This window comes from Aythya marila (assembly GCF_965140915.1).
Source record: "Aythya marila genome assembly, chromosome: 4".
NCBI classification, from domain to species: domain Eukaryota; kingdom Metazoa; phylum Chordata; class Aves; order Anseriformes; family Anatidae; genus Aythya; species Aythya marila.
This window is the reverse complement of record NC_139045.1, coordinates 15,901,596-15,928,192: the sequence shown is the minus strand read 5'-3', so window position 1 is coordinate 15,928,192 and position 26,597 is coordinate 15,901,596. Positions and strand designations below refer to the sequence as shown.

The following is a 26,597-nucleotide window of genomic DNA, read 5'->3' as shown; positions in this document are numbered from 1 at the left end:
TTGTTCACATATTGTCTCGTGGTTTCTGAAACAAGATAAAGTGAGTGAGATAAACTTACCAAAATTAGTATGTAATGTGCACTGCAAGATACAGGGTTTTCCCCCTCAGCTACATGTCCTCAGCACTCTCCCTCTGGGCGTCTGAGATTTCCTACAAAAGGGGAGACTGCAGAATACTATATCCCCAGATGCCACTGTTCCTGCGTGGTAAAGAAGTTGAAGTCTCAAAAATAATCTCACTGGAAAACGAGGGCATTGGCCTGTCAAAGTTAAATATTGATTGTCATTGGTACACATATACTGTCATGCTATTAGAAATCTATCACCAGTGTTTAGAACAGCTGAGCACTTCTGCCTTTAGACTGGTATTTAGTTTTCTAAGCAAGCTCTGGTAAGTAAATATTCCACACAAGAAGAGAATAGCTATCTTGGTCTGAAACCTCAAGAGAATCCGCTCAGAGATCAAATGCTATTACAAAGAAAATGGATTGTTAGACTACAGTGAGAGACCCTTCTGTGTCAGAGTTCTCAAGGTTAAATATTAACTGCTGCTGGATATCTATCGACCTCTAAGAAGTTTTAACCTAGGACAGTATCTGCATTCATATGTCAAAAGCAGCAGGTGGAATTTCTCGCTATTCAAAATTCACCCATCACTTTCCCTTTTGAGGGGATTCCAGGTTATCCAGGAATGCAAATCTGTTTCCATCAGGCCATTAATCTAGGAAGTGACATGATTTGTGCAAACAGAAGCTTTTGACTTCGGTAAGAGCTTCTGATTGCAAGCCAAGACAAGCACTAGTTGTCACATAGGAAGAGTTTACTCGACTTTGTTAGCCTAAAGTATTTGTGTTCAATTCCAGGAAGTGGAAACAGAGCAATACTTCACCCTTTTTCTGCCAGCATTGAAAGAACGAGGATATGACGGATTCTTTTCTCCAAAGTCACGTGCCAAAATCATGTCTGAGCAGGAGAAAAAGCATGTGGATGGCTGTGCAATATTCTTCAAAACTGAGAAGTAAGGAGCAGAAGCACTTTTTCTTACATACATTTAAAAAGTTTGATTTTGGTCTGAAAGTCTCCCTCTCTCAGGGTGCACAGTAACCAAATTACTAAAACACAAAAAAATAAAGTTCACTATAAGGAATGATCTTCCCTCCCCTTGCTGCCCTGATTATGTGCAACAGAGTCTTTCCCTTTCTTTCAGACTAAAGATATCTCTTAAGAAGATATCTCAAAGATATCTGAAGAAACATGAAAGTTGAAGGAGGGCTAGTATGAGTAAAAACAAACACGCTTCATGTGTGCATTTTTTGGCTGATCTAATAAATAGCTCACCTTCTTTACAAACCTTTGCCGTGCTTGACAAGTTTCAGCTCTCTAAGATTAATCTTAAAGATCTTCAGTCTTTAAAGCTGTGCTGGCTTAATCTTCAGGTATTAAAAGGTGTACTGCTGCCACAGGATAACAGAACACTCTTGGCTTTAACGTGGGTGTATTACTGAATATCTTTTCCAAAAAGTTCTGCTACACTAAAAGCATCAAACCATTGGGAAGGCAGGAGAAGTGCTGGCATTCACGCTTCTCATTTGTGTGAACTGCACAAACTGAAGCAAGGCATTTTGGGGCATCCTATGGCTGTAAAGGAAAGAAAAAAAAAGTCACAAAACTAATGGTGGTAGCTAGGGGTTAGAAGGAAGCTGTTTTTAATAATGCATTTGCCCAAAGTAAAAGAGAAGCCTTTATTTACTGTCTCATCTTGATTTTTTTTGCCTAGAACAGTCGTGGGGAGGTGCAGTAACCTCTCAGCATTGCTCTGAGTAGTCCTCTCAGAGTGCTCTGCTGAAGCAGATAAAACACTTCCTAAACCCCAGAGATCTATTCCTGGAGAGTCTATATCTTGTTAGGCAGAGAGGTCTGCCCTGACTGGTAGACTGCTTCCTAGAACTGTTTTTGCTTTATGAAGTGAGAGGCCAAAAGAAACGTGCCTCACCCTGTCCTTCAGACTCTGTCCCTGGATGTTGCAGACTGGCGGTCAGGCAGGAACCACGCCTTTCATGCAGCTCGATGCCACATGTGTTCACGTGTGATCCTGCTTGTTTCACCAGGTTTACGCTGGTGCAGAAGCACACCGTGGAGTTCAACCAGGTGGCGATGGCCAACTCGGAAGGTTCGGAAGCGATGTTAAACAGAGTGATGACGAAGGACAACATTGGAGTTGCTGTGGTGTTAGAGGTGCATAAGGAATTATTTGGAGCAAGTGAGTATGACCGTGGCTATCTCATGGACTGACCGCTCAGTTCCCCTTGAAGGCACCACATTCCTTTGGCAACACGTCCCCATGTGATAGCACTGCTGTTGGCGGTGGTAGCCGAGTACTTGCAAATCAGCCAGCACTGCTCACTTTGCTAAATTGAGGAATGGAAGCCCATCGGTGGCTGAGGCAGGACACAGGTGACGTGATTTCCAGTTCTAGCTGCACTTTCATCCAGATGCCCAGCGTTCAGCTTTCTCCTGTGAGGCTTTTGTCCTTGTTTAGTTAGACTGCTAAATTTTACTTGATGAATTAAGCTTTTCCAAGGTCACTGTGTCTGCATGCATATGCTCTTACCAGTAGCTGTTGGTAATATTCAACTTCTATTTTCAAGTCTCTTTTTTTTCCCATGATTGAATCCTTCTGTCCTCCCCCAGTGATTACATGACAGTGCTGATGTATTGATGTGGAAGAATGAGATTATCAGGTGTCTTTTGATGCCACTTGATTGACTGACTGTCACGCTTTCATTATGTTTGATCAGACGCAGTAGACAATTTCAAGATACTTAAAATTGCCACCCTGCTCTGTCTGCGTGTCTGGATTTTTGATCACTGCTTTCTAATGCGTATTCTTCAAAGGAGCAGGGTGTCCAGATTGCAGGCCAGGGAGAAATTGTGTGTAACTTCATGCCCCACCAAGTACTGCTTCTCAGATATATAGTAAAAGCAGCTGTAGTGTTTTCCAGCAGCTAGGTTCATACTGCATTTATTTAAGCAGATGCCTTTTTTTTCCCAAGGGAGTAATTAATAAGCTAAACTAATCTATTGATAATAATTTTAGCTGTGGCAACTAAGAGTCAGGAAATTCGCTCGTGCCTTAACCATTGAAGAGTGGTGCATAGTTTATAAGAGTTTGTAAGAGTTTATAAGTCAAGTGATGGCCACCTTCACCTTTGAGTTCATTATGTCCTTTAGTGACAGGGCACTGGAGAAGATTCTTGAGCAAATCTGTCCTTGAGATGTGGAAAGGAAGAGAAAGGGAGAGCATTCAGAAGATGTTAAGAAAAGCAGTTGACCAGTAGAGAAGGAATGCAACTGCAATTGTATCAGCTTATGCTGATTATTTCGTTCTTATGTTGGTGAGATTTAGTGAAGTGGTATCATGTATGAGGTGCTGATTTTGAAAGGAGACACAGGTTAAGTAGTGCCTTTTTCTCAGCAGTGCAAGTATATCCATTTTCTGGTGTATGTCCCTTCAAGTCCTTAGTAGCTAGACCCTGATCATAACGAGGGATAAATCTGCTGTGTTCACACAACCAGCCCTTTCACTGAAAAAAATGTATTTATCTATCTAGGTATAAAATCTCTTCATGTGGACAAACAGCTGCTTATTGTGGCCAATGCCCACATGCACTGGGACCCTGAATACTCGGATGTGAAACTCATTCAGACTATGATGTTTGTCTCAGAACTGAAAAATATCCTTGAGAAAGCCTCAAGCAGGCCTGGTAGCCCAACAGCAGATCCCAATTCTATCCCACTGGTGCTGTGTGCAGATCTTAACTCATTGCCTGATTCAGGTAAGACTGATTGTGTCTTAATTTTTCACGTACCTTTTTAGAGTCCTTTTTTCCTCTGTGGGTGATTAAGTAGCTCGTATTTCCCTGGGTATCTGTTCTGGAAAGCTTTCTTAGAAGCAGCGGTCCTCCAAAATTTGAATGAAGAAAATGCAAGTCCTCCAGCTGAGCAGATTGCTTTTTATGATCAGTTGTGCTCTCTAGAGAAGTTGGTCATGCCTCAAAAGATACATAGACAAGCACAGATAGATCTTAAATAAATGGTTAAATAAATACCTGGACAGGAGGTTCATGACATAACACGAAAACTTCCTAAGGAGATTCACTTGCTTTAGTAATTGTGATTTTTGATACCGTTTTATCAGGCATATGTAAAAAAGCTGCCTCTCTAGCACCCCTTGTGTCACATACATACAGCAGTACGCACACTGTGGGTTTACTGTCATCCTCAAGAAATTGTGCCAGGACTGCTGGAGAGCTCCTGTTCCTTGGCTGCCTCTCAGAAAGGGGTAAACGTATCAGGCATTGGGCATCAATCATTTTTCCTGATTCTGTGAGGTCTCTTATCAATGGTCTGGTTTTTAACTCTGAGGACAAAATTCTTCAGATCTTGTATTTTAAAGCAACTGCCTGAACCCTTTCCTTTGCAAACAGGTGTAGTGGAATACTTAAGCAATGGCATAGTAGCTGACAACCACAAGGACTTCAAGGAGTTGCGTTACAACGAGTGTCTCATGAACTTCAGCGGCAATGGGAAAAACGGGGCTTCTGAAGGAAGAATTACACATGGCTTCCAACTCAAGAGCGCCTATGAAAACAACTTGATGCCTTACACCAATTACACTTTTGATTTCAAAGTAAGCAGCGATTTTTCTGAAATGGCAGGCATTGACCTGGTCTCCCCAGGATGCTGTCTTAACTTTCTGACCGTTTCTCTCTGTTCCTGTAAGTGCTTCTTCACTGGCTCCTACACTTGCTGGACGCTTTCCTACCACACAAAAGTCCTTGATTTCTTGGCGTTTTTAAGCTTCTGCCCTGGCTCTGGCCAGTGACTTAACGAAAACGGATGCAGTGCTTTGAGCGCGAAGTGGCGTGCGCTTTGATTTCCCTGATTCCAGGGCCGTGCGTCTTCCCGTGACTCGCAGCGAGCAGCCAGTCGAGTTGAGGTTGCCAGAACCGAGGCCTGTTCTCACTGTCATGTTTCTCTTTCTCCCTAGGGTGTGATTGACTACATTTTCTATTCCAACACTCACATGAACGTGCTTGGTGTCCTGGGGCCTTTGGACCCTCAGTGGCTGGTTGAGAACAACATCACTGGGTGTCCACACCCTCACATCCCTTCAGACCACTTCTCACTGTTAACACAACTCGAACTCCATCCTCCGCTCCTGCCTCTTGTCAACGGTGTGCACTTGCCGAACAGGAGGTAGTGGAGCCCTGCCCCTTTGAGGGCAAGGACCTGTTGTTATGGACCTGTACAGTTGTAAATCAAAGTATATAGGAGTGAAGTATGGCCAACCTTAAGCTGCTTCTTCAAGCTCCTTTCCTTATGTGTTTGATATGAGATTTTGCACATTTTGGTGCATATTGGTATCATTTGGCACTAGGGCTGGAACCAAAGTATTATTCCCTTTCCAGGTTTTTAATTTAATTCTGTTTTTTAAACTGGCAAGCTTTTTCTTTTCAGTAGGAAGCTGCACTTATAAATGGACAAATGAGATTAAAAAGTTACATATTAACGTATTTAAACATAAAGCTTTTTTTTTTTTTTTTCCAGAATGGGGCAAAACGCTCCAACCTTTTAGGAGAAAGAAAAACAAAAACAGAAGTGACTGGTTTGCAGGAAGAGTATTAGAAAATCTGTTTGTTTGAACCCAAAATGGAGACTGAGCTCCGCATCCAAAATAAAATTTGCACATTAGCAAAGCACTTAGTACCCGACTCTAAGTCATTAGCAGTGTGGCCCTGCCCATTATTTAACTAATAGTAGAAAACCAAAGATGGCTTAATACCCGTGATAAAACTTGAGGTCTAAATTCTCGTGACATAAGTCTGCTTACCACAGAAATTCCGATGATCATACATCTCACAAAGATTGAGTTTGAGCATTTGATGCCATGGTAGATCGCCTGCTCGGCAGACGTGACGGTAGCTTCTGTTTTTTGGAGCTCCGAAGAACTTGGTCCCTTCTGGGCAAGATATTCAGGAATCCAAACGGCCTCTGTGAAACAGAGCTGCCCCTCTGCTTCGGCAGGCCAGGACGACCCGCTGCTCAGCAGCATGGCTTGGGAGCGGGGTTTGGGGGTGGGAAGGAATTGCACTTAAAGCAAGCAGTTACAAGCAGCTGAGAACAAAGAAGTTCCAATTCCCTTCTAGGTTCCCTTTGCTGAAGTTCAGTTGCAAAGATGAGGAACTTTGGATGAGCTGGTTGAGCTTAGGGTACAGGAAAAAGCCACTGGAAATGATCTTACTTCCGTCTCCGAAGCGCATGTGAGGCAGCTATCGGGACGCTTTTGTCATTGGGGGAGAGAGCAGTAGCCACAATCATTCCTTGGATTATTTTTCCTGACCCTAGTTGCCAAATAGCCATCATATGTTTTTAATAATCTTTCTTTTCTGTCGTCGGTCAGGGTTGAATTCAAAAGCTGCTGGTTCATTCCCAACTGTTAATGCTCTTTAGATGTGTTGGAAATCCTTTTTTTTTTTTTTCTTCCTTTTTTATGCTCTAGGTGGCCAGTTCAAAACCTTGTGCCTCGAGAGGCATTAAACCTAATGCAATTTTCTGCAAGAATTGGTTGGCTGCTTAATGTTAAAAAAAAAAAAAATGGCACAGTAATAGAAAAAGGTTGTGTCTGTGTTTTTAAGTTTTTCTTTATTCTGCTTTTTTGCTGCTATAAGATTTTCTTGAACTTATATTTTAAACTTTTCATGCACTTTACTGTTTCTAGTCTCAAAATGTGATATTTTTAATAAATGAAAAAATTTTCCATTACGTGAATGAAATTTTTAAACAGATTGATAGCCTATATTTATGTCTCATTCGTATACTTAAAGAAGTCAAATTGAAATTGTTAAATCAGTTTTAAATGCTAAGGAGCCATCTTCTGTCTTGCAAAACTGATAAGTCAGGCTGTTCCTCTACTCTTTAAATATGCATTTCCTTTGTCGTTTTATACATAGGAAATTATCAATAGCAAAAAACAATTGGACCTAGAGTAGAAAATATTCCCTGACTTCTGCTGGGGGGCCGGGGAGGGGGATGGTGTGGGACAAATGCAAAAAATCAGTTCAACGAAATGACAACTCCCTCTTTAAAAAAAAAAAAAAAGTGCCTAAAAATGGAGGCGTCATCTATTGCCTAACATAAATTGGAAGCTATCATAGCTGGGTAAAATTAATGTACATAAATTGCTTTGTGCAGCACCAAAAAAAAGCCCTTTTGAGAGACGGATTTTCCTCTAGGTGCAGGTATCTCTTTTTTAATATACCTCAGCGCTCGACACCTAGCCATGCAGATAAATCGAGAACGTGACTGAGAGTATAGTACTGGAAAGTAGAATAGCATGAAAAACTTAATTTTGTGGACATTACCTTTCTGTAATCAGCTACTGTATCTTTTTTGGACGGGGGGTTCTCTGCTCTGGAGGTATGCACTAACAACCCATTCTCCTCCTTTCGTACACGCATGTGAACTAGCAACGTGAGCAATATTTCCTACCATACTTCACTCCCAATATTTTTTGAGATGTTTGTATAAAATGGAATTTAAAGTTCACCTATGATTGTATATGAACTGCAGAGGAGCCCATTTATTAATAAAAACAAAAACCAACAACAATCTTTTGTAATACCAGGGTGGGAGAGGGGGGGGATGAGGACACCACTGAGCGGTGAGCATTGTAAGCTGCGCAGGGTCTGCTTGCCTTGGGTTTATATCTGACTGAAGTGTTCTGTTGCAGGAAGGTGTTCAATTGGATTTTCTCTGCTTCAAAATGCACCTTGCAAAGCCCATTACGCTGTGCAATTTTTAAGAAGTTCTTTTCCCAGACGTTGCACAAAACCTCTGGATTTTAAAAAAATCTGTTTAAAAAAACCAACCATCTGTTTAAAGCTCCGTTCATGTTTCAGTTGATGCGCCTGGGGGCATGCTTGTGTGCCGTTCACACGTCTGGCTCCCTCCCTGTTCCCCTGCTGGATTTTCCCCTTCCCTGCAGAAGGAGCAGTAAGGGGGTCGTGCTTTTTCCTCTAGCTGAGCAGATTTTCTGCTCCCAGACGAGAGGGAACACAGAGCCCTCAGCACGCCTCGTGTAGGGCCGTAAGCTGTTCCGAAACACATCCTCCACATGGTGATGCTCCTTTTCTTTTGACCCAGAAGGATGCTGACAGCGTCCTGCAGGGTATTTTCTAAGGGGGAAGGAGGGAAGTCATACATGAACCCAAATATCCCCAACTATAAACAGTTTTTCTTCATCGCTGCCCCTTGGTTCTCATCCTCGAACAGATTGCATTGCCCTCACAACCAAAAGCCTGGAAAAAAAAAGCTCGAAGCCTTTTACTGCTCCTCGCTGTCTTGGTTTGGTTTCAAAACTACTGTGCCTGGTGTCAACTTCTAAGCAACAGCACTGCCTAAAGCAAGCAGAGAAAAAAAAATCCAACACCGTTCTACAGGCAACTTTTTAAAATTCAATATGGTAAATCTGTTAGCTATGGGGTTTTGTGTGTACATATATATATATAAAAAGAGAATTTTGTACAATGTAGCTGAATATTTTTGTTTCCTTATTTTGGTGTAAGGAGTGCGAACGTTTGCGTACCACTCGCTGAAGTCAGGTATGGCACAATGGGTTCTGAGACCAGCTTTTCTTCCCATTTGCCTCGTTAAAAGCTTTTTTCTGTCATTTTCTGGCATTCACTGAGAAAATACGTCATTTTGTCAGCAAGCTGTCTCTGTGTGTTCGAAGCCACTCCTATTTAGTCTGCAGAAGCCTTCAGAAAAGCTCTTGTTAATCTCAGCTCCTTGCTATCCTGTTTTATGGACTATAAAGCCAAAATCTTTGAACCCTTACCTTTTCAGAAGCTCTTAGCACCTACCGCAGGTCTCCCACCTTACCAGCTTTGCTGCCAGGACTCCTAACTCCATGCTTCCGTGCTTGAACTGGAGGCCAGGCTTACAAAGGTGCTGAGCAGCTGCAGCTCCCAAACCCTGACCCTGGTGCATCAGCTTGGCTTTTGGAGGCCAGCCAGGCTGGGAAAACACCATTAAGGTTCCCAGCTGGAGGGTTCCTCGTAGTGAGCAGCAGCTGAGAGCCCTTAGCACTGAAGACAAGATTTAATCCCAGCAAGGCAGGGGCAGCTTTCATTTTTCACAAGGTGTTTTAAGCTTCTAGCATCCAAGCCTTCCTTTGGTGTGAAATTCGGCATAGCGGGGTTGATGGAAAGGTTTTTTTTCATCCTATCCAAGCCAAATCACTTGCCTGCACTAGAAGTAGCCCAACAGTGCAATGCCCACCAAGCACATCCCCATCTGGCACTCCCCTCAGCCTCCTGAGACGATACCAGGGTGTTAGGGTGCGAAATGCCATCCCTCCCTCCCTCCCTCCCTCCCTCCCTCATCATTTTACACCAGAGTTTATTACACTTTCGCAATGGATCTGTATGTTTTTTTTTTTCCCTAATAACTAAAGAATCCCTTTCCTCGCTGCCAGTGAAGCAGGTGGTGTTGCCCGTGGCTGGATTTGAGGGGTTCCTGAGGCTGTGCAAGCTCCGGAGCCTGCCTGTGCCCTGGCGTGCCCAGCAGCAGGAGGTCACTGCACTGAAGCCAGGCTGTTGGAAGAGCAGTGGGACAATCCCCTACACAGCCTAGCAGGCTCAATAAGCTCAAAAACAATGTATAGAGGAGATGATAAAGCTGCAGACGCAGCTGTGAGTGGCGCGGGACCTTCTCCTGTGACCACTGGGTTTGCTTTTCTCCTGGGAGATGAGCGCAGGGACGTTCAAACCGCAGGGCTGACGAGGTAGGCACAGGTACTGCACACACAGCAAAGGGGCAAAACCAGCAGCTTCAAAGAGCTCTCAGCAGGAGAGAAGTGGGTGTGTGGAGGCAGCAGTTCGCTGCTTCGGCTGTGTGAGGACGAAGGGCTCCAGGAGCAGCTCCTGGGAGCGCAGCTGAAGGTAACCAGCAGGGTGGCGAAATGCTCGTGCACAGCGGTGCGGGGTTTTTAACACAGCACTGCTGGCAACACACGCCAAGTGATGTGGCTCTTTCTCTCTGCCCTCCCCTGCAGTAGCACGGTGTATTTGGCCTGCACGAGCTCTCCCCGTTTTAGCGGCGAGGTTCGGAGTGATTCTGGTCCGTGCTCTCATCCTCTTTGTTCAACAGTTCCTAAAACTGAGGCGTTTTTCCAAGTTTGCATTTGTCTGTATTATGTCTTTGTTCCAAAGCAAAAATAATTAAAAAAAAAAAAAAAAATCCTGGTGGCTGTCTTTACAAGTGACGTTACATGGCTTTGTTTCCAGTTTTTAATTACCGCATCGTGTGTTACCGCGTGAGCTGCTTCTGCCCTCAGCCCCTACCCTCCGGGGCCTGAGCTGCCCCCCTGCAGCTCTTGGTTTGGGAGGGTGCCTTTGCTCAGCCTCCTGTCTTTCTTTCTCATTTTTTTCCCCTTTTGTCTGCGACACAACATCCTCTCCCCCCCCGCACGTGGGACTGCCCGCAGATGGAGAAGCAGGAAGGGGCAGTGCCACTCCGGGGCGCGCTGCAGTTTTAAGGGGCTTTACGGGGCGCTTTGTGGAAACAGCAGCCCGGCCTGAAATCAGGAGCACGCAGGAGAGGGTCTCTCCCCCTCTCTCTTTCCCTCCTCGCAGTAATTTGTGTTTTCCATCCTTGTGCACTATGTAAAAGCCAGCTCCACTGGTACAAAAAGATCTATTTTGGCACTCTCTCAGAAAAACCCTTTTCTGCAGGATGTGCCATGCCCCCCGAGCCCTGTACCCCACTGCTCAGGGAGGAGCTCGCAGGGCAGGAGAAGAGACGGAGGTCCCAGGAGCCGGGGGGACAGCAGGGACACGGCAGGGCCAGGGCTGGGCCTGGGGGGAACTCGCTCTGTGCAGGGACCAGCCAGAGAGAAGGAGACACCCGAGCCAAGCAGCCCTGCCTGCTTTAACCTTACAACAGCCTGGAGAAGGGACTCAAAGCCCCAAACTGTCCCTTTTTTTCTCCACCCCTCCTTTTTTATTTTTTATTTGTACCATTGGAAACCGGGTACCGCTCACACGCGATGTATAGGGCTGAATATCTGCTTGTTTCCTCGCACCTGTGCACTTTTGCTTCCATCTGTAGGCAATAAATGGCCCTTTTGCAACCCCTCCGGTCTCCTGCTGCAGTTCCTGGGAGGCACGGGGCGGGAGGGAGCCCATCGGGATCGGCAGCGGGCTTTGCACCTTGGCCACCACCCCGGGGTGGTAATTTTTGTGATGTCCTGGTGATTTTCGTGCAAATCCACACGGACAGAGCTGCCACAAGGAGGGAGAGCGCGTTCATGCTTTTATTGAGCGGCACCCGGGGCGGGCTGGCAGCACGCAGGGGAGCAGCGGGGGCGCTGGAACAAGGTGGGAAGCAGCAGGGGCACGGGGCGGTGACACCACTGCTGTCCCCATGGGTGGATAAATAACCACGGCTGGTTATTGCTCATCTATTTCTCATCGTAGCGGGGCAGGGGCAGAGGCAGGGGGTGCTGGGGAGGGGGCCCGGGCCCTGTCAGGGGGCCAGCGGCCGCCTCTCCGCATCCCTCCGCAACCGCGCCGCCGCCTCCTTCCTGCTGCCATTCCTCTGCGTCAGCTTGTGGATGAGCAGCTGGATCCAGGGCGCCTCGGGGGCCACGCACACCTTCCTGCTCCTCGTCAGGGACAGGCTGCAAGGTGACCGGACCCGCTCAGCCCCCCGCCAGGAGCCTCTTCCCCTAAAGATTTCCCAACCGCGCCGCCACCTGCAGGGAAAACCCCTCCAGCCCCCCGGCGGGGTCGCAGGGCAGCTGGGACGGGGTTTGTCCGAGCACAGCCCGGGTACCGAGAGGGGCAGCTTTGGGGTTTTTGCACCGCCCGGGCCCTGGGCTCAGCACTTACATGATCTCCTTCCTCCTGCAGTGGATGCCCGGCGGCGTAACGTCGATGGCGAGGATCAGCCCCAAGCTGATGACCTGGGCGGTCGATTTGACGCACTTGCACCTCTTGTTGGTCAGCAGGCTCTCCAGCGACAGCCCTGAGCCACAGCAGCCCACGTCCCGGGCTCAGTCCCCAGCTGGGGGGGGACAAACGGGGACACCCCCCCCCTGCTGTCCCCAGTCCCCATCCCATCCCCCCGCGGTGCCGTTTAGCGGGGCTCACAGCAGAGAAGGGCAAAAGCAGGCGGCGTGGGAAGGCGCAAGGCTGAAGCAAGGCTCATCCCTCCCCAGAGAGCTTCCATCTCTCTTTCCATGCATCTAGCAGGGTTTAGCTTCAACTCGGCTGATGTTTTCAGAACTGAACCTGCTCCCTGCCCACCCGCCGAGCGCTCAGCCTTCCAGGGCCTTGAAGAGAAGCAGCTTAACCCCACCATGCGAATCCCACCCCGGGCACGCCCTCAGTTCAGCCGGCGGGTCGAGAAGATGAAATTTTGAGTTCAATGATTGCCAGAAGGAGAAGGAGGAATCCGAAAGCTCGGAGAAGCCCCACGCATCCAACAGCACCGCCCGGGCCCCACACTCACTCACCGTCCCCCGGCACCAGGCTGCTCAGGAGCAGGGCCAGGGCCAGCGCCACCGGCAGCAGCCGCATCCTCGCCGCCCGCCCCGAGCCGCGGGCAGGACGCTTTATAGCCAGCCCCAGTGGGGATTTTGCGGGTAGGGAAACGCAGGGGGAAAAGGATCTGCCCCGCGCCCCCGGCGTCGACTTCCCTGCCGTCGCTTCCCCCTTCGGCACGTGGCCCGAGGCGCCTCCCTGCCCCGCAGCGCCACCGAGAAATGCAGAACCCAGCACGGCCGCGGCCCGCAGCCTGGCTCAACAAACACCCAGCGAAGCTGCAGGGACGCCAGGGACGGTAACGGGGGTGGTAAATCCAACCTTTATTGGCTGCTTGTGCTGGAGGGGACATCGCGCTTCTTGCTGGTGCCAAGGGGCGGCGGGGAACGGCACCGTGGGGTGGGGGCAAGGGAAGCGTGCAGGGGTTTAGGTGCATGAAACGGGGGAAAACAGCCGTGGGGCATCACACGGCAGCACCTCCGGGCTGGGGGCTGCCTGGATTTGGGCAGGACCCATCTGCGTGTCCCGGCGGCGGCAGCTTCCTCAGGGAGGAGCAGCTTTCTTCCTCCTGCCGACAGCAGAAGGGGAAAACGTGTGAAGAGCGCACCCCGGGAGGGCTCCCAGGGCTCCTGGGGACCCCCGTCCGCGCCGGGGCTGCTTACAGTTTCGGGAGGTCCTGCAGGAGTTTCTTCACCCAGGGGGCGTTGGGATCCACGCAGACCCTCTCGAGGGATTTTAGCTTAATCCTAGAAAACACGCGGGGTTTCGGCACCGCCACCGCCAGCCTCCCAGGGGGAGGCTCAGGGAACTGAGCCCCCTCCCGGCGCTTCCCGTGGCCAGGGGAGGTGGAGGAGGGCAGGAGCTGCCGGAGGGGAGCAGCACCTCGCCCCCCGCAGCCACTTACACCACCTCCAGGCGCCGGCAGCTGCTCCCCACCGGCCGGACCTCGACGCTCTCGTACTTGGAGGGGTGGATGAAGGTGGCCGTGGTCTTGGCGCAGCGGCAGCTCAGGTTGCCGTTGGCTTCCAGGAGGGCTGGAGGGGCACAGGGCTCGCACACCGCCCCAAAACGCACCCCCGGCCGCTTCCCCCATCCCATTCCTCTCCAAAACCCCTTCCGGGAAACGCGTCTCCCCCTGCCCCAACCCTCCCAGGGCTGGCACCTCTTTGCCAAAAAGCCTCAGAAACATTTCAGCCCCTGGAAAAGGAGCACGACGCCCCTCCAAAAACCTTCCCCCGCCTCCCGGCAGCCCCGCAGACAGAAGGGGGGCACGGGGAGCCCCCCGGCCTCACCTGCACCCCCAGGGCGGTGGGTCACCAGCAGCACCCCCAGCAGCAGGGTCGCCCACGCTGCCATGCCGGCCCCATCCCCGGCCCCGCCGGCACCCCCCTATTTGAGCCGGAAAATAGGAGAAGTGCGGCGGCGCAGGCGGGAGGCCCCGGGGTCGGGTGGTTTTCGCCCGCCGCCCTTCCCCGCTGAGGGTGCTCGCCGAGGTCGCGGCGCTGCTGGGGGGTGTGGGGTTCCCGAAACCGGCGCTGTTTTCCCTTTCCTGAGAAGCTGGGTCTGGTGCAAACGTTCGTCGTTTCCCCCCTCGCTTGTTCTTAGTTCACACAGCCACGCCAAGCTGGAGTTCCCTGGGGTGTTTTAACCTTCTGCACGGGCACTATTGGTGTGCCAGCTGTAGCACTTAAAAAATATTCCCCACTGACTTTGGGACAGTCAGAATCGGCAGGAGGCGAGCTAACGAAGCACCTTGGAACGGCAGCAGGGCCATGAGATCCGTGCCCCACAAGCTGATTTTCCCCCCACCAGGCACATCCTGGCCTGAGCTCTGGGAACACTGGTTTTGGCTCTTCCCCCCCAGCACCCATCCCAGCTGACGCTGCTGCCCGGCACAAGCCTCTGTGTGTCTCCGTCCTGGTGCCAAAGGGGTTTTCACCCCCTGACCTGCAGTGGAAGTGCTCCACCTGCAGCCTGCCACGGATCCGTCAGAGAGCACCCCGGGTGCAGAACGAAAACAAGCTCGGGTCTAAGTTCCAACAGCTTTTACCAAAGCCCCACGGAGCATCTCCAAAACTAGGCTCAGGGCAAGACCCAGGGGAAATACAACAGAAGAAAAACCCAGATTTTATTTGACCCGAGAGACAAGACGCACGCTCTGTCGGTGAGTGCTCTCAAAGTTGCTCCGAGAGAGGTGGGAACAGCCCCCGAACAGCACAGACTTCAAAGTGCAGGGGCAGGGGACCCAACGCGGGGTTCCCTCTCAGCACTCGCCCACCTGTGAGCGCAGGGAGCAGCCCGGCTGCCACAGGGCCGGACACGGGGCTCGGGCTTTCGGGAAAGGGGGAAGCAGGGGCAGAGCGAGGAGCCGCCAGGTTTCCACGCCTGTGCATCATCTGGCAGGCTGCCTCGGGGCTCTGAGCATCAACTTCCTCAGCAGGAAACTTATTTTTTCTTCCTGCAGAAAGCAGAAGGAGGAGAAATGTGTGAAGGCAGAAGAAAACGGGTCCTAGAGGAGGAAGCTCCGGCCCGAGCTGGAGGAGGTCACCGCTGTTTCCCCTGGGGCTGGTGTCCCCAGCAGGGACAGCCACCTCCTGCCACCCCCCTGCTCTGCCTCGGACCTGGCACACTGCAGGAGGAAATTTTCCCAGCCTAGCACTGAAGCACCATTGCACTCTCACAACAGCTCCTGCCGCAATTTTTTTCCCCAAAAAACATTCTTCCCCCCCCCCCCCCCCCCCCCCCCCAAGATGTTTTTGGAGGCACAGCACCGCACGCAAACCGCGCTGAGCACAGCCTAGGGGTGGCAGCACCGTGAGGCTCACCCCGCTGGGTGACCCCATGGGATGGGGTCCCTCAGCCCCACAGAGAGCCCCAGCAGCCCCCCGGGAGCCCTCGTTCCTCTAAGCTCTTCCCAGGACTGCAGGCACGAGCCAAAGGGGCTTCAGCAAAGCAACTTACGTGCTCACAATGCGCTTCAGTAGTTTCTTTACCCAAGGGGCCTCGGGGTTCACGCACACTTTTGACGAGGTTCTTAATTTAATGCTGAAACACAAGGAGTGTCTATGAGCGTTATGCTCCCTCCAGAGGCAGGGATCTGAACAGCCGGAGCTGATCTGCAAGAAGCAGCTTCCATTCACAGCTCTCGGACCTGGTGTAGGTCAGCGGAGGAAAAGCCTGGCTGTGGCTCATCCTACAACCCACAAGCACACCCCACCTGCTCAGCACCAGTGCTAGGAAATCACGCTTTCCCCTGCTTGGAAAGGCTCGTTTAAAGCTTCAGCACCTCATTTCTGGGAGGTAATTCTGCAGAAGCCGAAGCGGTGGGAAGATGAGCAGTGTTCCCTACAGCTGCTCATGTCCCAGGGACCCCTGACACACTGGCTCTGATATATTTCCTTTGCCAGAGATAACCCGAAGTTTTCCAGCCCTGAAGCACGAATGCTGCTGGGAGTTTTGGAAGGATTTAGCTTTCAGAAAGGAAGCTGAGAAGCACAGTGGTTGCAGAAGACAACGCTCAGTGCTGGCCCTGCATCTCTGCGCGAGCAGAGGAGAAAGCAGCTTTCTGCCCCCACGGCTACGGCAAGCAGCTCGCAGCACTTACATGATCTCTGTACGCCTGCAGGTGCTTCCCACGGGTCTTATTTCAATGCTTTCGTATCTCTTTGGGCTGATGTAGTCTGAAGTTGTCTTTACGCACCTACAGCTCAGGTTCCCGTTCACTTCCAGGATGGCTGAGAAAGAGAGAAGGGAGCAGCTTACAGAGACAAAGCGTTACGGAGAGAGGCTGCATCTCTGGAGCTCCCGGAGAGCCTGGGGTCTCCTGTGGTGCAGGACGAGGATTTGGCACCTTCCCCTGCTAAAAGCAGCGAGGACTGAGGCGGGCTGACCGCTCCCAGCCGCGGGTATCTCTGTGAGGACGCCAGAAGCTCACCTGCATGGGCCGAGCGGGACATCATCATCATCACCATCACCAGCAGCAGCAGCCCCAGGAGCAGGGTGGCTCCGGTTCCCCGCCGGGCTGCCGGGTGCATCGTGGCGGTGTGAGGAGCCGGCGGCACAAACCCCTCTATTTATCGGCGAGGGGCACGCTCCGATACGCGGCGGCCGGGGCCGGGGCCGTCACACGCAGCAGGCAGAGCGTGAAGGAGAGGTGAGATCATTTCTCGGAGGCTCACCGCAGGCAGGCCAGGAGCCAAATTTGCAATGTTATCGATAAAAGGCGGCTTCGGGGGTGGAAGGCCCGCTTGGTTTCCCCACGTAATCTCCACCTCCCGCCCCCCGACCCTTTCTCCTTAGCTGGGGCTGTACAAACGACATCAGCATTCGTTCCCTTCAGCATTTACTCAACCACGAAAGGAGCCCAAAATACAGTCAGAGCCCCAGCCCCGTGTAAGCAGGGTTTTTTGTTTTGTTTTGAGGCGGCCAGATATTTACATATTTCTCTCTGAGGGCTATAATCCCCCACGCTAATTTTTGCGCTCTCTTACATCAGCAAAAAAAAAAAAGCTCAGCGCCGTACAGTGGAAAAAGAACAAAGAGCTTGGCAGCTCGTTTCCACCCAGCCCTTCGCTGTGCCAGCAAAAGCACCCAGGAAATGCAAGAAATGACTGGCACAGCGGCACCAGCAGAAGGGAAACCGTTCCTACCCCTCTGCATGCCTCGATTGGTGCTGAGGTGAGCATTTATCAGCAGCTTTTCTCACACCAGCGGCCTGGGAGCAAAGCACAAGAGGGAGCCAGGCAACGGCAGCTGGAACAGCAGCGGGGCACTCGAAACAGGGTTCCCTCAAAACCCAGGGATCAAAGCACCGCGTGTTGGTGTGCGGGGGCTGGTCCCATGAAGCCAGCATCACTGGCACTGACACGGGACGTGCAAGGCCCGTTTTCAGCCCCTGCGGCCCCAAAATCCATCTTCATGGGGCACCACGGGGCTGCGGGGGGAAGGGGGCTGCCCTCTGGGCAAAGTCACCAGGCGGGAAGGAAAAGGGGAAGGGGACACACAGCCATGAGAGGGAAGCGAGGAGGAAGGAAGAGGGCAGCAGAAAGATGATGTGGTTGGGTGGCAATGCTGTAATTTGGAGCTTTCAAATCACGTCTGCGTTTTATATAGTAATATGACAGTAAACTAAAAAAAAAAACACAAACCACATGAGTCTTCTACTTAGAGCATAAGCCACTCTCCTTTCTCTTAGAGGCTTGATTTTCCCTGAGACAGGTGCAAAAATCTGGCAGAGATCTTGTTCAAAAGACCAAAGCCAAAAATGGGGAGTTGAACTCAGAGCCCAGGGACAATTTCCAGGATCTGTTCACAAAGCCCTGCAGAGGGAACAACACCGCCCTGCTGCAAGGCCAGGGGAAAAGGAGATGGCTTCAAGTTAGCCAGGGGAGAATCATCCACCTACATGAAGTACTACAGAGACTCCAGAGCTTCAAAACCTTTCTGAAGTTTATGACTTTGACACAGGCCTGCTGGGAGAAAGTGAAAGAAGTGGAGATGACTTTACCCGCAGCAGCACGGAAGAGAGGAGGGGGCAAAACGAGGAGCTGGGACAAAACGAGGAGCTCACCCCCAGGCTGCAGGGACGCCACAGTTGTTGCCCTGTCCCTAGGCCAAGGGCATCCCTGGCCCTGCTCCTGGAAACTTTACTATGGGGAGAAAAACAGCCAGAGCCTGCATGGCACGACCTGTCCTGAATGGCTCAGTAGCAAAACCAAGCCCCACGGTGATTTCAGGCCCCGGAGTCAAGTGGCAGTCACTGCCCCTGTGGCTGGGAAGACAAACCCAGCAGAGCCAGCAGCTCCTGCTCAGACACGTCCTCTTGATTCATACCCAGATGCGGATTTTCACAGCGAAGCCCAGCTCTCGCTCAGTCACCGCTGGGTTTCCCCCGTTGGGCCGTGCAGTTGGGTGAATCCCCACACACATTTGCCTAGCTGCCGGGCCCCGAGCTGCTGGAAGTTTCTGCTTTGGGTAGGAAAAGTGAAATAGACGTTGACGCGGCAAGAAAGGAGAACTTGAGGGAGATACTGTAATCCCAGGGCGCTCAAACTGCCTTGGTAGTAGTGGTGGTGGTTTTCATGCATGACTAACGCGTACATTGACAAACATCGTGGAAGAAAAGCTTGCAGTCACTGCTGAGCGCTAGGATCTGTGCATGCTGAGCGGTAATTCTGAAAAGGCAGAAGGAGGGTGAGGATCTAGCCCATGACTGTGCTCAAACCAACCACATCCTGGCTGCCAGTAATTCAGCAAAGCGGCCCTGGCACCTCGAGCAGTGCGTTTGTCCGTGCCATCACCAACTGAAACTCGTCAGAAATATCCCAGCAGCTTCTGCATTTTCTGCAGCAGCTGCACCTTTGATTCAAATCAAAGCCTCGCCTGCATTTATGGGTTCTGTTATTATTATTATTTTCAATCCAGTGGATCCTCCCGAAATCCTTCCTATGGCACCTACACAGACGTGGTACAGACACCTCCCTGAGGACATGAGTGTGGCAGAAGAGCAGCGCTCTGCTCGGCGGCTTTGCTGTGCTTCTGCAGCCACCAAACAGCTTCACACACACAATTTGGTGATAGAGAAGGCCTCAGGCTGGTTCTCCAAGGTCAACGATTTCCTTGAAGGCACTGAAAAACAGAGGGCGTGAAATGAGAGGGGAAGCAGGTGAGGTGTTTATGGCAAGGAGAAGAAAGCTGTCTTCTTGGAGACTTCACACGCTGTAAGAGACGAGGGAGGAGAACCTGTCACAGCACTCCCACAACCATGAGCCAGGGGCAGAGCAAGGATTTGGTCTGCAGTAAGGGGGTAACTTTGGAGATGGCGAGAAAGTGACCTGAGCTAAGAAAACCAGGAGGAAAAAAAAAAAGAAGAAATAATTGCCTTGTGCAACAGAAGCCCAACCCTGATGGAAATGAGGTGGGGACGCTGGCCATCCTGCCCCATGGAGAGCAGGTAAGGGTCCCTAGGAGACTGTGTTGAAAACGTCTGTGGTGAGTGAAGCCATGCTGGAGCCTCTCGGCCGCACTGAAACCCACTGCACTTGTGGGGAGTGAAATTGTGCTTCCAGCACGGCCCTCCCATCCCAGCACCCCTCACGCGAGGCACCAAAACTGCTTCAAAGAAGGAAAAAAAAGTACCCCTAAGAAAACCCCAACGGCAGCGAATTGCCACCACTGCGGTTTGCGGTCCGTCACCTGCTTCAGAGGGAGATGTAGAGATACCTTCAGCTGAAACGTGAGGGAGTCGCACACACACCTGTTTCAATTCCCATTTATCGTGGTTAGAAAACTCGCAGGCATTTCCACCCTAACTGGGAGCAAAGCAGAAAAATCAGGAGCTTGAATCTACCCCCACATAACACCGACCCAACGGCACAGCCCAGGGGAAGGGAACAACTGAGCTCCCCCAAAGCACTGGGTGAGCCTGGCCCTCTGCAAGCCAGCCCCAAAGGCTGGCAGAGCTTTATTTATGCTCAGATGCAAAATAGTCAGTGCTTACCGAGGCAAACTCCAGGTACAGAAATGAAATTTCAACATGAGAGCACCAGAATTAGAGAAATTCTAACAAAAGCAGCCCAAAGCTAGGTCATTCAACCACATACCAAGCCGATGCTTGCTGTCCTAGAGTGAAGGTACGTGGATGTGCTAATGAACAAGGTCTCATTTTCTGCTCTGTTCTCCTGAAAGCCAGAGGTGCAATCACACCTGCCAGCAGGTGAAAAACCTACCTAAAATTAGAGGTATCTTTCCAAGTAGGGCTTCACTATTTGGCCTGCTTGAGGACTTTGCTGAAGGGAAAGCACAGGACGCGTTCAGCAGCGCACCAGGGCACGCCGCCCAGCCTGAGCGCAGGGGCAGTCTCTGGGGCTGTCCGTCCACCCCGGGAATGCAAATAGCACCGGGCAAGTGCAGCAGAAAACCCCCAGACTGCCTGCTAATTTGCACTTGTAGCCAGAAAAGGGTGCAGGAGAAATACCCAGCACCCCCGCGCTTCAGCGCCCAAAGCCCTACACCCGAGTTAACCCGAAGTTAACCCAAGGTCGAGCAGAGGAGAAGTGCCATTCCTCAAAGACACGCTGGGAAAGCACAGCGGGCTGCCTTGCACGCAGTGGGAGCAGACCCCGAGGGCTCTACCAGCGAGCCTGGGTGGCCGCAGCCCCGCCGAGGGGCCGAGCACCCCCTGTGCACATTTGCATGCGGCGGGCACGGAGGAAGCGGTGCAGACGCCGCAGGTGCAGGGCGCACCCGTTAGCGGTCTGCGCGGGGGCACCGGGCTGACCCCGACCCCAGCAGGGCAATGGAGAGCTGAAACGAAGTCAGAGCGCGACACGGAGGGACCAATGGAGCGCCGGCACGGGTGTTATAAGCGAGGCTTGCCTGGTGGCACCCCTGGAACGGAGGAAGGTGCTGCACGTGGCGAGGGTGCTCCAGCACCTGAGGCTGGCACGGTGCGCCAGGGGAGCGGCTGGAAACTCAGAGCAGCGGGGTTACGTGGCTCGCTTGTCCTGTTTCAGGGAAAGCTGAAGACACACGGAGGAGCACTGAGAGGCACCTCGCACGAAGAGGAGCACCACTTGCTTCCTAGCCCCGTAAAAGCCTCTTCGGCCACAACAGGAGGCCTGCCCCCCGCATCTAGTGGCACATCTCTGCCTCACATTTACGCCCGTGACTCATTTCCCTACAGGTGTCAGCCGTTTCTTCCCAGACTATCCAGGGCTGACTGCCACAGCACATATGACATTTGTTTCTCCTGTTTTCCACCTGTTCAAAGCAGCGTTTACACGTCTGGTGGTTGCAGCAGCTTGGCATTTCCAGTCCCACCAAGCTACGCTGCATTTACCCATCCTGCCCGTAAAGTTCACAAAGCACACAGCTGGTTTTCACTGAGGTCCACTTAGCATCTCAGGGTCTTTCCTTACCTTCTCTTTGCCAGGTGTCTCCCTACCTCTTCTCCCAGGGTAGATCCTTCCCCACCTTTCACCTGCAAACCCCCACTGAAGTACTTTTAAAAAAAAACCTAGCCAGTGAGAGCGACGGTTCTCTGGCAGCGAGTAAAAATGGCAAGGAGGGGAAATCCAAGTCTCCACAGAGAAGGAACCACACTGCTGCTATACAAATGTCTTTTTGGGGGACAAGCACCCCCCCGGCCCTGGAAAGCCCCTTCTCAACACTTTCTGGCTGGACCCAGCACCCCTGAATCAGCACTTCAGGCCCCGTGAGCCGACACGGCCACCTCGAGCTGCTCTCAGCAGAGAAGGAGAAATCTGAGGCCAACTTCTGCAAGGGACTTAAAACCTCCCCAGCTGAGAGAAACGATACCGAAAGGGTCATCTCGCAGCTAAAATAACCCAACATTGCTTCAGGGCGGTGGGGTGCAGGCTGCCCCAAGCAGTGCCTCCCGAGGTGGGTGAGAGGGCAGCTCGCACGCAGAGAGGAAAGGCTGAGGGAGATACTGGAAAGTGAAAACAAGAAGCACGAGCCCATGAAACCATGAAATCAGCTTTGATCTTTCCTCAGCTTTTATCTCAGCCGTTGCGTGCTAAACACACCCTGAGAACCGATATGGCCTGAAAAGTCTCAGCTGTGGCAGGGCACGGCCTTGGGCTGGATCCAGGACGTCCCTGAAGCTATCTGCACGTCTCCTCTGCCTCTCGTACCCCACCTGCTCGTGGCTCGGGTGGCTGCCTGTCACAGCCAGGGCACAGAGCATCTCCTGGCTTGGGGTTTTGCTGCGCCACAAAGGTTTCCCAGCCTGAGCCCACGGCTGTCTGGCCCCATTAGCCAAGCAAGTGGAAAATAGATGAAAAGCAGTTTTTATCCAACCAGACTGATTTTTTTTCATGCGTGTGTAGCAAGGAGGCAAGCACCCTGTTTCATCTCAGCCTTCAGAAGAGAGGGATTTCAGTTTTTGTCTTGCTATTTGTGGACATGCAAACTCGAATCACAGCCACAGGTGGATTCCTTACTTTGTCACCATCATCACCCAGAAAGTCCTGTTCTGACAAGCGTTAAATTTAATGCTACCAGGTTCCTGGCACAGCTTTTTATTCCTGACTTGTTCTGGTCTGGCCCTGTGGACTGACTTGGCCCAGACTTGGTGAGCTTCATGGTTTATTTTCACTGGAAGGCAACTGAGTTCATGCTCTTGAGGGAAGCAGGAATGCTGAGGATATTTGGTCCAAAAAAAACATATCTGGTGATCCAGACTGAAACACTAGTGTCCCTGGGCTGGGGTAGAAGGCACTAAGCTAGGCAATAGCTATACTTGTTGGTGTACCTATACCGCTTGCCACCAGCCTGCCGTAGCACTCAGCTCTCTATACAATCAGCACATCAATCCCACACGTGCATGCGGATGTATTTTTAGAACAGGAAGGAAGGTAGGTTGCTATTAGAGAGTACAAGAAGCCCACAAAGGACAGGATTAGCTTCCCAGGAGAGGCACGAGGACCTGTTGTGAAATGCCTGGTAGCAAAACCAAGCCCGCTCTGGCTACTTGGAGGAAAATCACCCGGCCTGTGGTAAGGGACCCAGGCCACCAGCTGTGTCAGTGCAGCTGTATGGGCTGCTCGAAGAGGAGCAGTACACAGGGCATGCTCTGGCCTTTCTGAGGTTCATTCCCACCTTAGAAATGTTTACAAGTAAGAAGGAACCCAGTATCTTGCCATGTGGTTTTGCCTTGAGCCTCTGCAAGACATCATCCATGGTCAAAATGTTTGAGTCAGTACAGGCACCTGTGTGATAGGTGTTGTGCCTCGCTCAGCGCTGGGCAGCCTCAGGCCATGAAAGGCCAGGGACACTGGTAACAAGTGGCTTTATAGCATAGAGTCACACATAAATGCAGATGGTGTTCCAAAACCAAGCTGCTGATGGAGCTGGTACAAAGTGAAAGGCTTATCTGGAGGCTGAGCAATAGAAAGGGGAAAGAGGTGCAGTGTCTGCTGAGCGCTGGAGACGTGGAGTTCAATCACATTCTTTACACCATTATAGATAGACCTGCTGCCTGCTTGCAGATTTAACAGGGCACTGAGATGTGTTGTGTTTCTCCAGTCTGATAAACTTAACCATGCAAAACGGTCACCAAAGGTGCGCTCATAAAGGCCTGGAGCCAAAGGCAAGTGCTGAAAGCGACGTCATTTGGAAACTCTTCTGCCTACAGTGGTACTTGCTCTGGTGATTTCCAGGGCCCCAAAGGGAGAAAGCCATCTCCAAATACCTTCGTTAAAGGAGTGACCAAGTTCAGTCACTTGAATCAATCTTTTTTTTGTCCAAAGCAAAAAAAAAAAAAAAAAAAAAAAAAAAAAAAAAAAGTCAAGCACTTCAGAGGCTGAACTGGGTGCAGGGAGGGAGCAGAGATGTGAGCGAGCATGCACACCCCGACACCTCCTGGTGCCTTCGGGCATAACGAGATACTCAGAGCATTGCAGAGAGCTCCCCAACTGGGAAACAGCCTTTCTTGAAGCAGAAATACTAAATAACTATAATCACCATGATAAAATATTAATAATTAAACATTAAATCTTACTCATTTCCTAATTGAGGCAACATCGGTGTTTCCGACAGTCTGACATAATTGATATCCAAGGGAAATTTATTTCATCTGTCTCAATAAATATTTTATCGCCTTCTCCTGTTAAAGGCACTCTACAGGTCATCCACAAGATAAGCTCCTGCCCGGAGCTTATGACCCGGATTTGTCAGAAAACAGCCTTTTCTTTCCCTTTATGTGCTAAGGAAAGACGGAGATGCACACACGGCTTGGAAGAAAAGTAGAAATACCATCCTACAGAAAACCTGGATTCTTTGACAATTCAACTATTCTGATGTAGAGGCTAAAAAAAAAATAATAATAATAAAGTTATTTTCCTTGTTCAAACAACAATATAAAAAAAAATCTTCTGAGGATCTGTAACATCTGTGCTTCAAATGATGTAAGTTTCAGAGAGGAGGGGTACCATGGCGTGACCCAAGCTGAGCTGAAAAAGCAAATCTTTCTGATTATGGTCTGATATCAAAGTAGGTTTTCCAATAACGAGAGGCAGCTGTTGCACGTTGCTGTGACAAATGGGACTGTTACATGGATAGGGTTTGAAGTTGTATTTGGGATTTGTATTTTAGATCTGTGCTTATGAGAGGATTACTATTTGCTAGCAGATTGGTTCGAACTCACATTTCATCTCCTCTCTCTGCGGGCTGCCTGGTTGTCCTTACTGACTTTTCTAACGAGTTGCTGGCTGTATTCCACTTTCATCTCTGAAGCTGACTTCTCTTTTGCCGTTTCTCAGTTGCTTTGCCCTGTAAATAACATCTCAGCACTGCGACCTTTCTCCTTGACGTATACATCCGCTGCGTGCAGGGGCTATGGGGGCCACGCGAGGACACGAAGGGACTGAATCTCAGTAAACCAAAGTTTGACATTTGAAACACAGGCTAGCGGATAATGTAATTCTTTCCTGTGCTCACTGGATAACTAGTTTTTGTCCCGCAAAAAAGTCTGAACACAGCAGAGAAGTGTCCACACTACAGAAACTGGAAAGGGTGAACCAGGGCAGAAGGATTTTAAAGCTAGAAAAGGGTTTTCCTTTCCAGGACAGGACATTTTCTTTTCCACAGTCCTTTCTGAGGACATTTGACTGGGTATTAACAGCCTCTGTGGCACGCAGATGTGGGTATTTCACACAGCAGCAGTTTTGGCTGTGTGGGAGGTTGAAGCGGTGTACAAGGGAGGTGTGTAGAAAGGCATTTCTCCCACATGAAACAAGGTGGCCACATAACACAAGACTTCAGCATAACAAAACGAGGGACTTTCCTTCTCCCAGGGGAACGCAGGCAGCTTCAGTGCCCACATCGTGTAGATACAGGATTGAGACTTGCAAGGGCAGAAGTGAGCTCTGTTAAACAAGCCAACAACAACAACAAAAAAAGGACCAGCTGGGTTCTCACTTTGCAGTGACCCCACTGGATTGATGCAGCCATTCAAAAAACCCCAAATCCTACATGTCAGAGCCACGGTCACCATTTCAGTCCATGGCACCAGTCTTCAGACACACCTACTGCAGCCGAGCAGTTTGTGAAACGCGTGTGTTGATGGCCAGAAAGTTTTGTCCTTCTTATATGAAGGCATTTAAGCTTTTTTTGAGGAAAGCCCCTAAGAACGGCTGCATGGAGTGAGATGCACAGCCCAGTAACTCACGGAGGGCAGGGGCCCGTGGTGGATGCCAGGAGAGGGGACAAACAGAGGAGCACACCCCAATACTTGCCCCATGCCCGTGTGTCCAGCGTTATGTGCAAAGCTGCTGGAAAGCAAGGTCCCTGCGAGGCTGGGGGCTCGGTGCCACTAGGGAGCAGCAGACACTCGCAGTGTAGCTGCCAGAAAGAAAAATAAAAAATAAAGGAATAGAAAGTGAGGCTTTCATACCGTCTGTGATGTACGGAGGTACCTGGATGATGAGCAGATTACAGCCAACGCAGACTGAGTGTATGTAAAAAGATTTAACATTATTTTAGGTGTTAGGTTGGACTTCATGGAGTATTTTCACTGCCCCCTTAAGAAAGGGGACTGCCAGAAGTATTCCTGACCCACCAGCTTTAAGGTTTTTCCCAGTTCTTCCTTTCTGTCACGATGCAAACGGGCTGGAGGTGGCCAACGCCACGGCATCACCCGGTGCTGTCAGACCTCAGTGCAGGTGGGATCTGCACCACATCCAGGGTGCACGGGGATGGGAGGCTGCTGAGGACAAGGAAACCAGCTGCCAGGGCAGGAATGAACAGAGGAAGCAGGCCTGGGGAAGGAAAAGGGAGCTAGGAAGCAGCAGCCCTCCTTTTGCAGAGCACACAGGTCAGAGATCTTTGCTCTGTTCCCAGGCGAGAGCAGTGGCAACCTGTGGAACTGGCTCGTCTTGATGCTCTGCAGCAAAACACTGTTCAGGGGAGGTTTTCGGGTGGGGAGAGGCAGAGAGGCATCCTGGAAATCTAGAAATGCCTGTTAGA

At 50.8% G+C, this 26,597-nt stretch overlaps 4 protein-coding genes across 6 annotated transcripts in view; 1 reads left to right on the top strand and 3 right to left on the bottom strand.

The window, feature by feature from the left end:
• Nucleotides 1–8,593, top strand: part of CNOT6L (CCR4-NOT transcription complex subunit 6 like) — a 31,311-nt gene extending 22,718 nt beyond the window's left edge. For 2 of the 3 annotated variants that reach the window (XM_082759804.1, XM_082759802.1), the window contains 5 exons: nucleotides 864–1,018; nucleotides 2,109–2,260; nucleotides 3,612–3,836; nucleotides 4,488–4,690; nucleotides 5,051–8,593. In XM_082759804.1, coding sequence (XP_082615930.1) covers nucleotides 864–1,018; nucleotides 2,109–2,260; nucleotides 3,612–3,836; nucleotides 4,488–4,690; nucleotides 5,051–5,263 — 948 coding nt within the window. In that variant the 3' untranslated portion in view covers nucleotides 5,264–8,593. The remainder of the gene's footprint in view (nucleotides 1–863; nucleotides 1,019–2,108; nucleotides 2,261–3,611; nucleotides 3,837–4,487; nucleotides 4,691–5,050) is intronic. The other variant, XM_082759803.1, reaches the window with a different exon arrangement.
• A 2,770-nt stretch (nucleotides 8,594–11,363) lies between these two features.
• LOC309877919 (C-X-C motif chemokine 2-like) lies at nucleotides 11,364–12,726 on the bottom strand. Its single transcript, XM_082759809.1, has 3 exons — nucleotides 12,581–12,726; nucleotides 11,955–12,090; nucleotides 11,364–11,743 (listed from the first exon to the last, which is right to left on the bottom strand). Exons 1-3 carry the CDS (start codon nucleotides 12,642–12,644, stop codon nucleotides 11,590–11,592), a joined length of 354 nt encoding a protein of 117 aa, XP_082615935.1. The 5' UTR covers nucleotides 12,645–12,726; the 3' UTR covers nucleotides 11,364–11,589.
• A 134-nt stretch (nucleotides 12,727–12,860) lies between these two features.
• On the bottom strand, nucleotides 12,861–14,393 carry LOC309877921 (alveolar macrophage chemotactic factor-like). The gene is made up of 4 exons (XM_082759811.1): nucleotides 13,901–14,393; nucleotides 13,513–13,642; nucleotides 13,271–13,354; nucleotides 12,861–13,176 (listed from the first exon to the last, which is right to left on the bottom strand). Exons 1-4 carry the CDS (start codon nucleotides 13,962–13,964, stop codon nucleotides 13,152–13,154), a joined length of 303 nt encoding a protein of 100 aa, XP_082615937.1. The 5' UTR covers nucleotides 13,965–14,393; the 3' UTR covers nucleotides 12,861–13,151.
• Nucleotides 14,394–14,712: 319 nt separating this feature from the next.
• Nucleotides 14,713–16,818, bottom strand: LOC309877920 (platelet factor 4-like). The gene is made up of 4 exons (XM_082759810.1): nucleotides 16,543–16,818; nucleotides 16,213–16,342; nucleotides 15,570–15,653; nucleotides 14,713–15,066 (listed from the first exon to the last, which is right to left on the bottom strand). Exons 1-4 carry the CDS (start codon nucleotides 16,640–16,642, stop codon nucleotides 15,054–15,056), a joined length of 327 nt encoding a protein of 108 aa, XP_082615936.1. The 5' UTR covers nucleotides 16,643–16,818; the 3' UTR covers nucleotides 14,713–15,053.
• Nucleotides 16,819–26,597: the final 9,779 nt, after the last annotated feature.

Coding starts and splice junctions, on each gene's coding strand:
- LOC309877921 (XM_082759811.1), bottom strand. CDS start 13,964: ATGGCAGCGTGGGCGACCCTGCTGCTGGGGGTGCTGCTGGTGACCCAC. Junction 13,643..13,900: donor CCACCGCCCTGGGGGTGCAG/GTGAGGCCGGGG, acceptor GTGCCCCTCCAG/CCCTCCTGGAAGCCAACGGC. Junction 13,177..13,270: donor CTGCAGGACCTCCCGAAACT/GTAAGCAGCCCC, acceptor TGCTGTCGGCAG/GAGGAAGAAAGCTGCTCCTC.
- LOC309877919 (XM_082759809.1), bottom strand. CDS start 12,644: ATGCGGCTGCTGCCGGTGGCGCTGGCCCTGGCCCTGCTCCTGAGCAGC. Junction 12,091..12,580: donor CAGCCTGGTGCCGGGGGACG/GTGAGTGAGTGT, acceptor GCTGTGGCTCAG/GGCTGTCGCTGGAGAGCCTG. Junction 11,744..11,954: donor TGCAGGAGGAAGGAGATCAT/GTAAGTGCTGAG, acceptor GTCACCTTGCAG/CCTGTCCCTGACGAGGAGCA.
- LOC309877920 (XM_082759810.1), bottom strand. CDS start 16,642: ATGCACCCGGCAGCCCGGCGGGGAACCGGAGCCACCCTGCTCCTGGGG. Junction 16,343..16,542: donor GTCCCGCTCGGCCCATGCAG/GTGAGCTTCTGG, acceptor TCTCTTTCTCAG/CCATCCTGGAAGTGAACGGG. Junction 15,654..16,212: donor TGCAGGCGTACAGAGATCAT/GTAAGTGCTGCG, acceptor CTTGTGTTTCAG/CATTAAATTAAGAACCTCGT.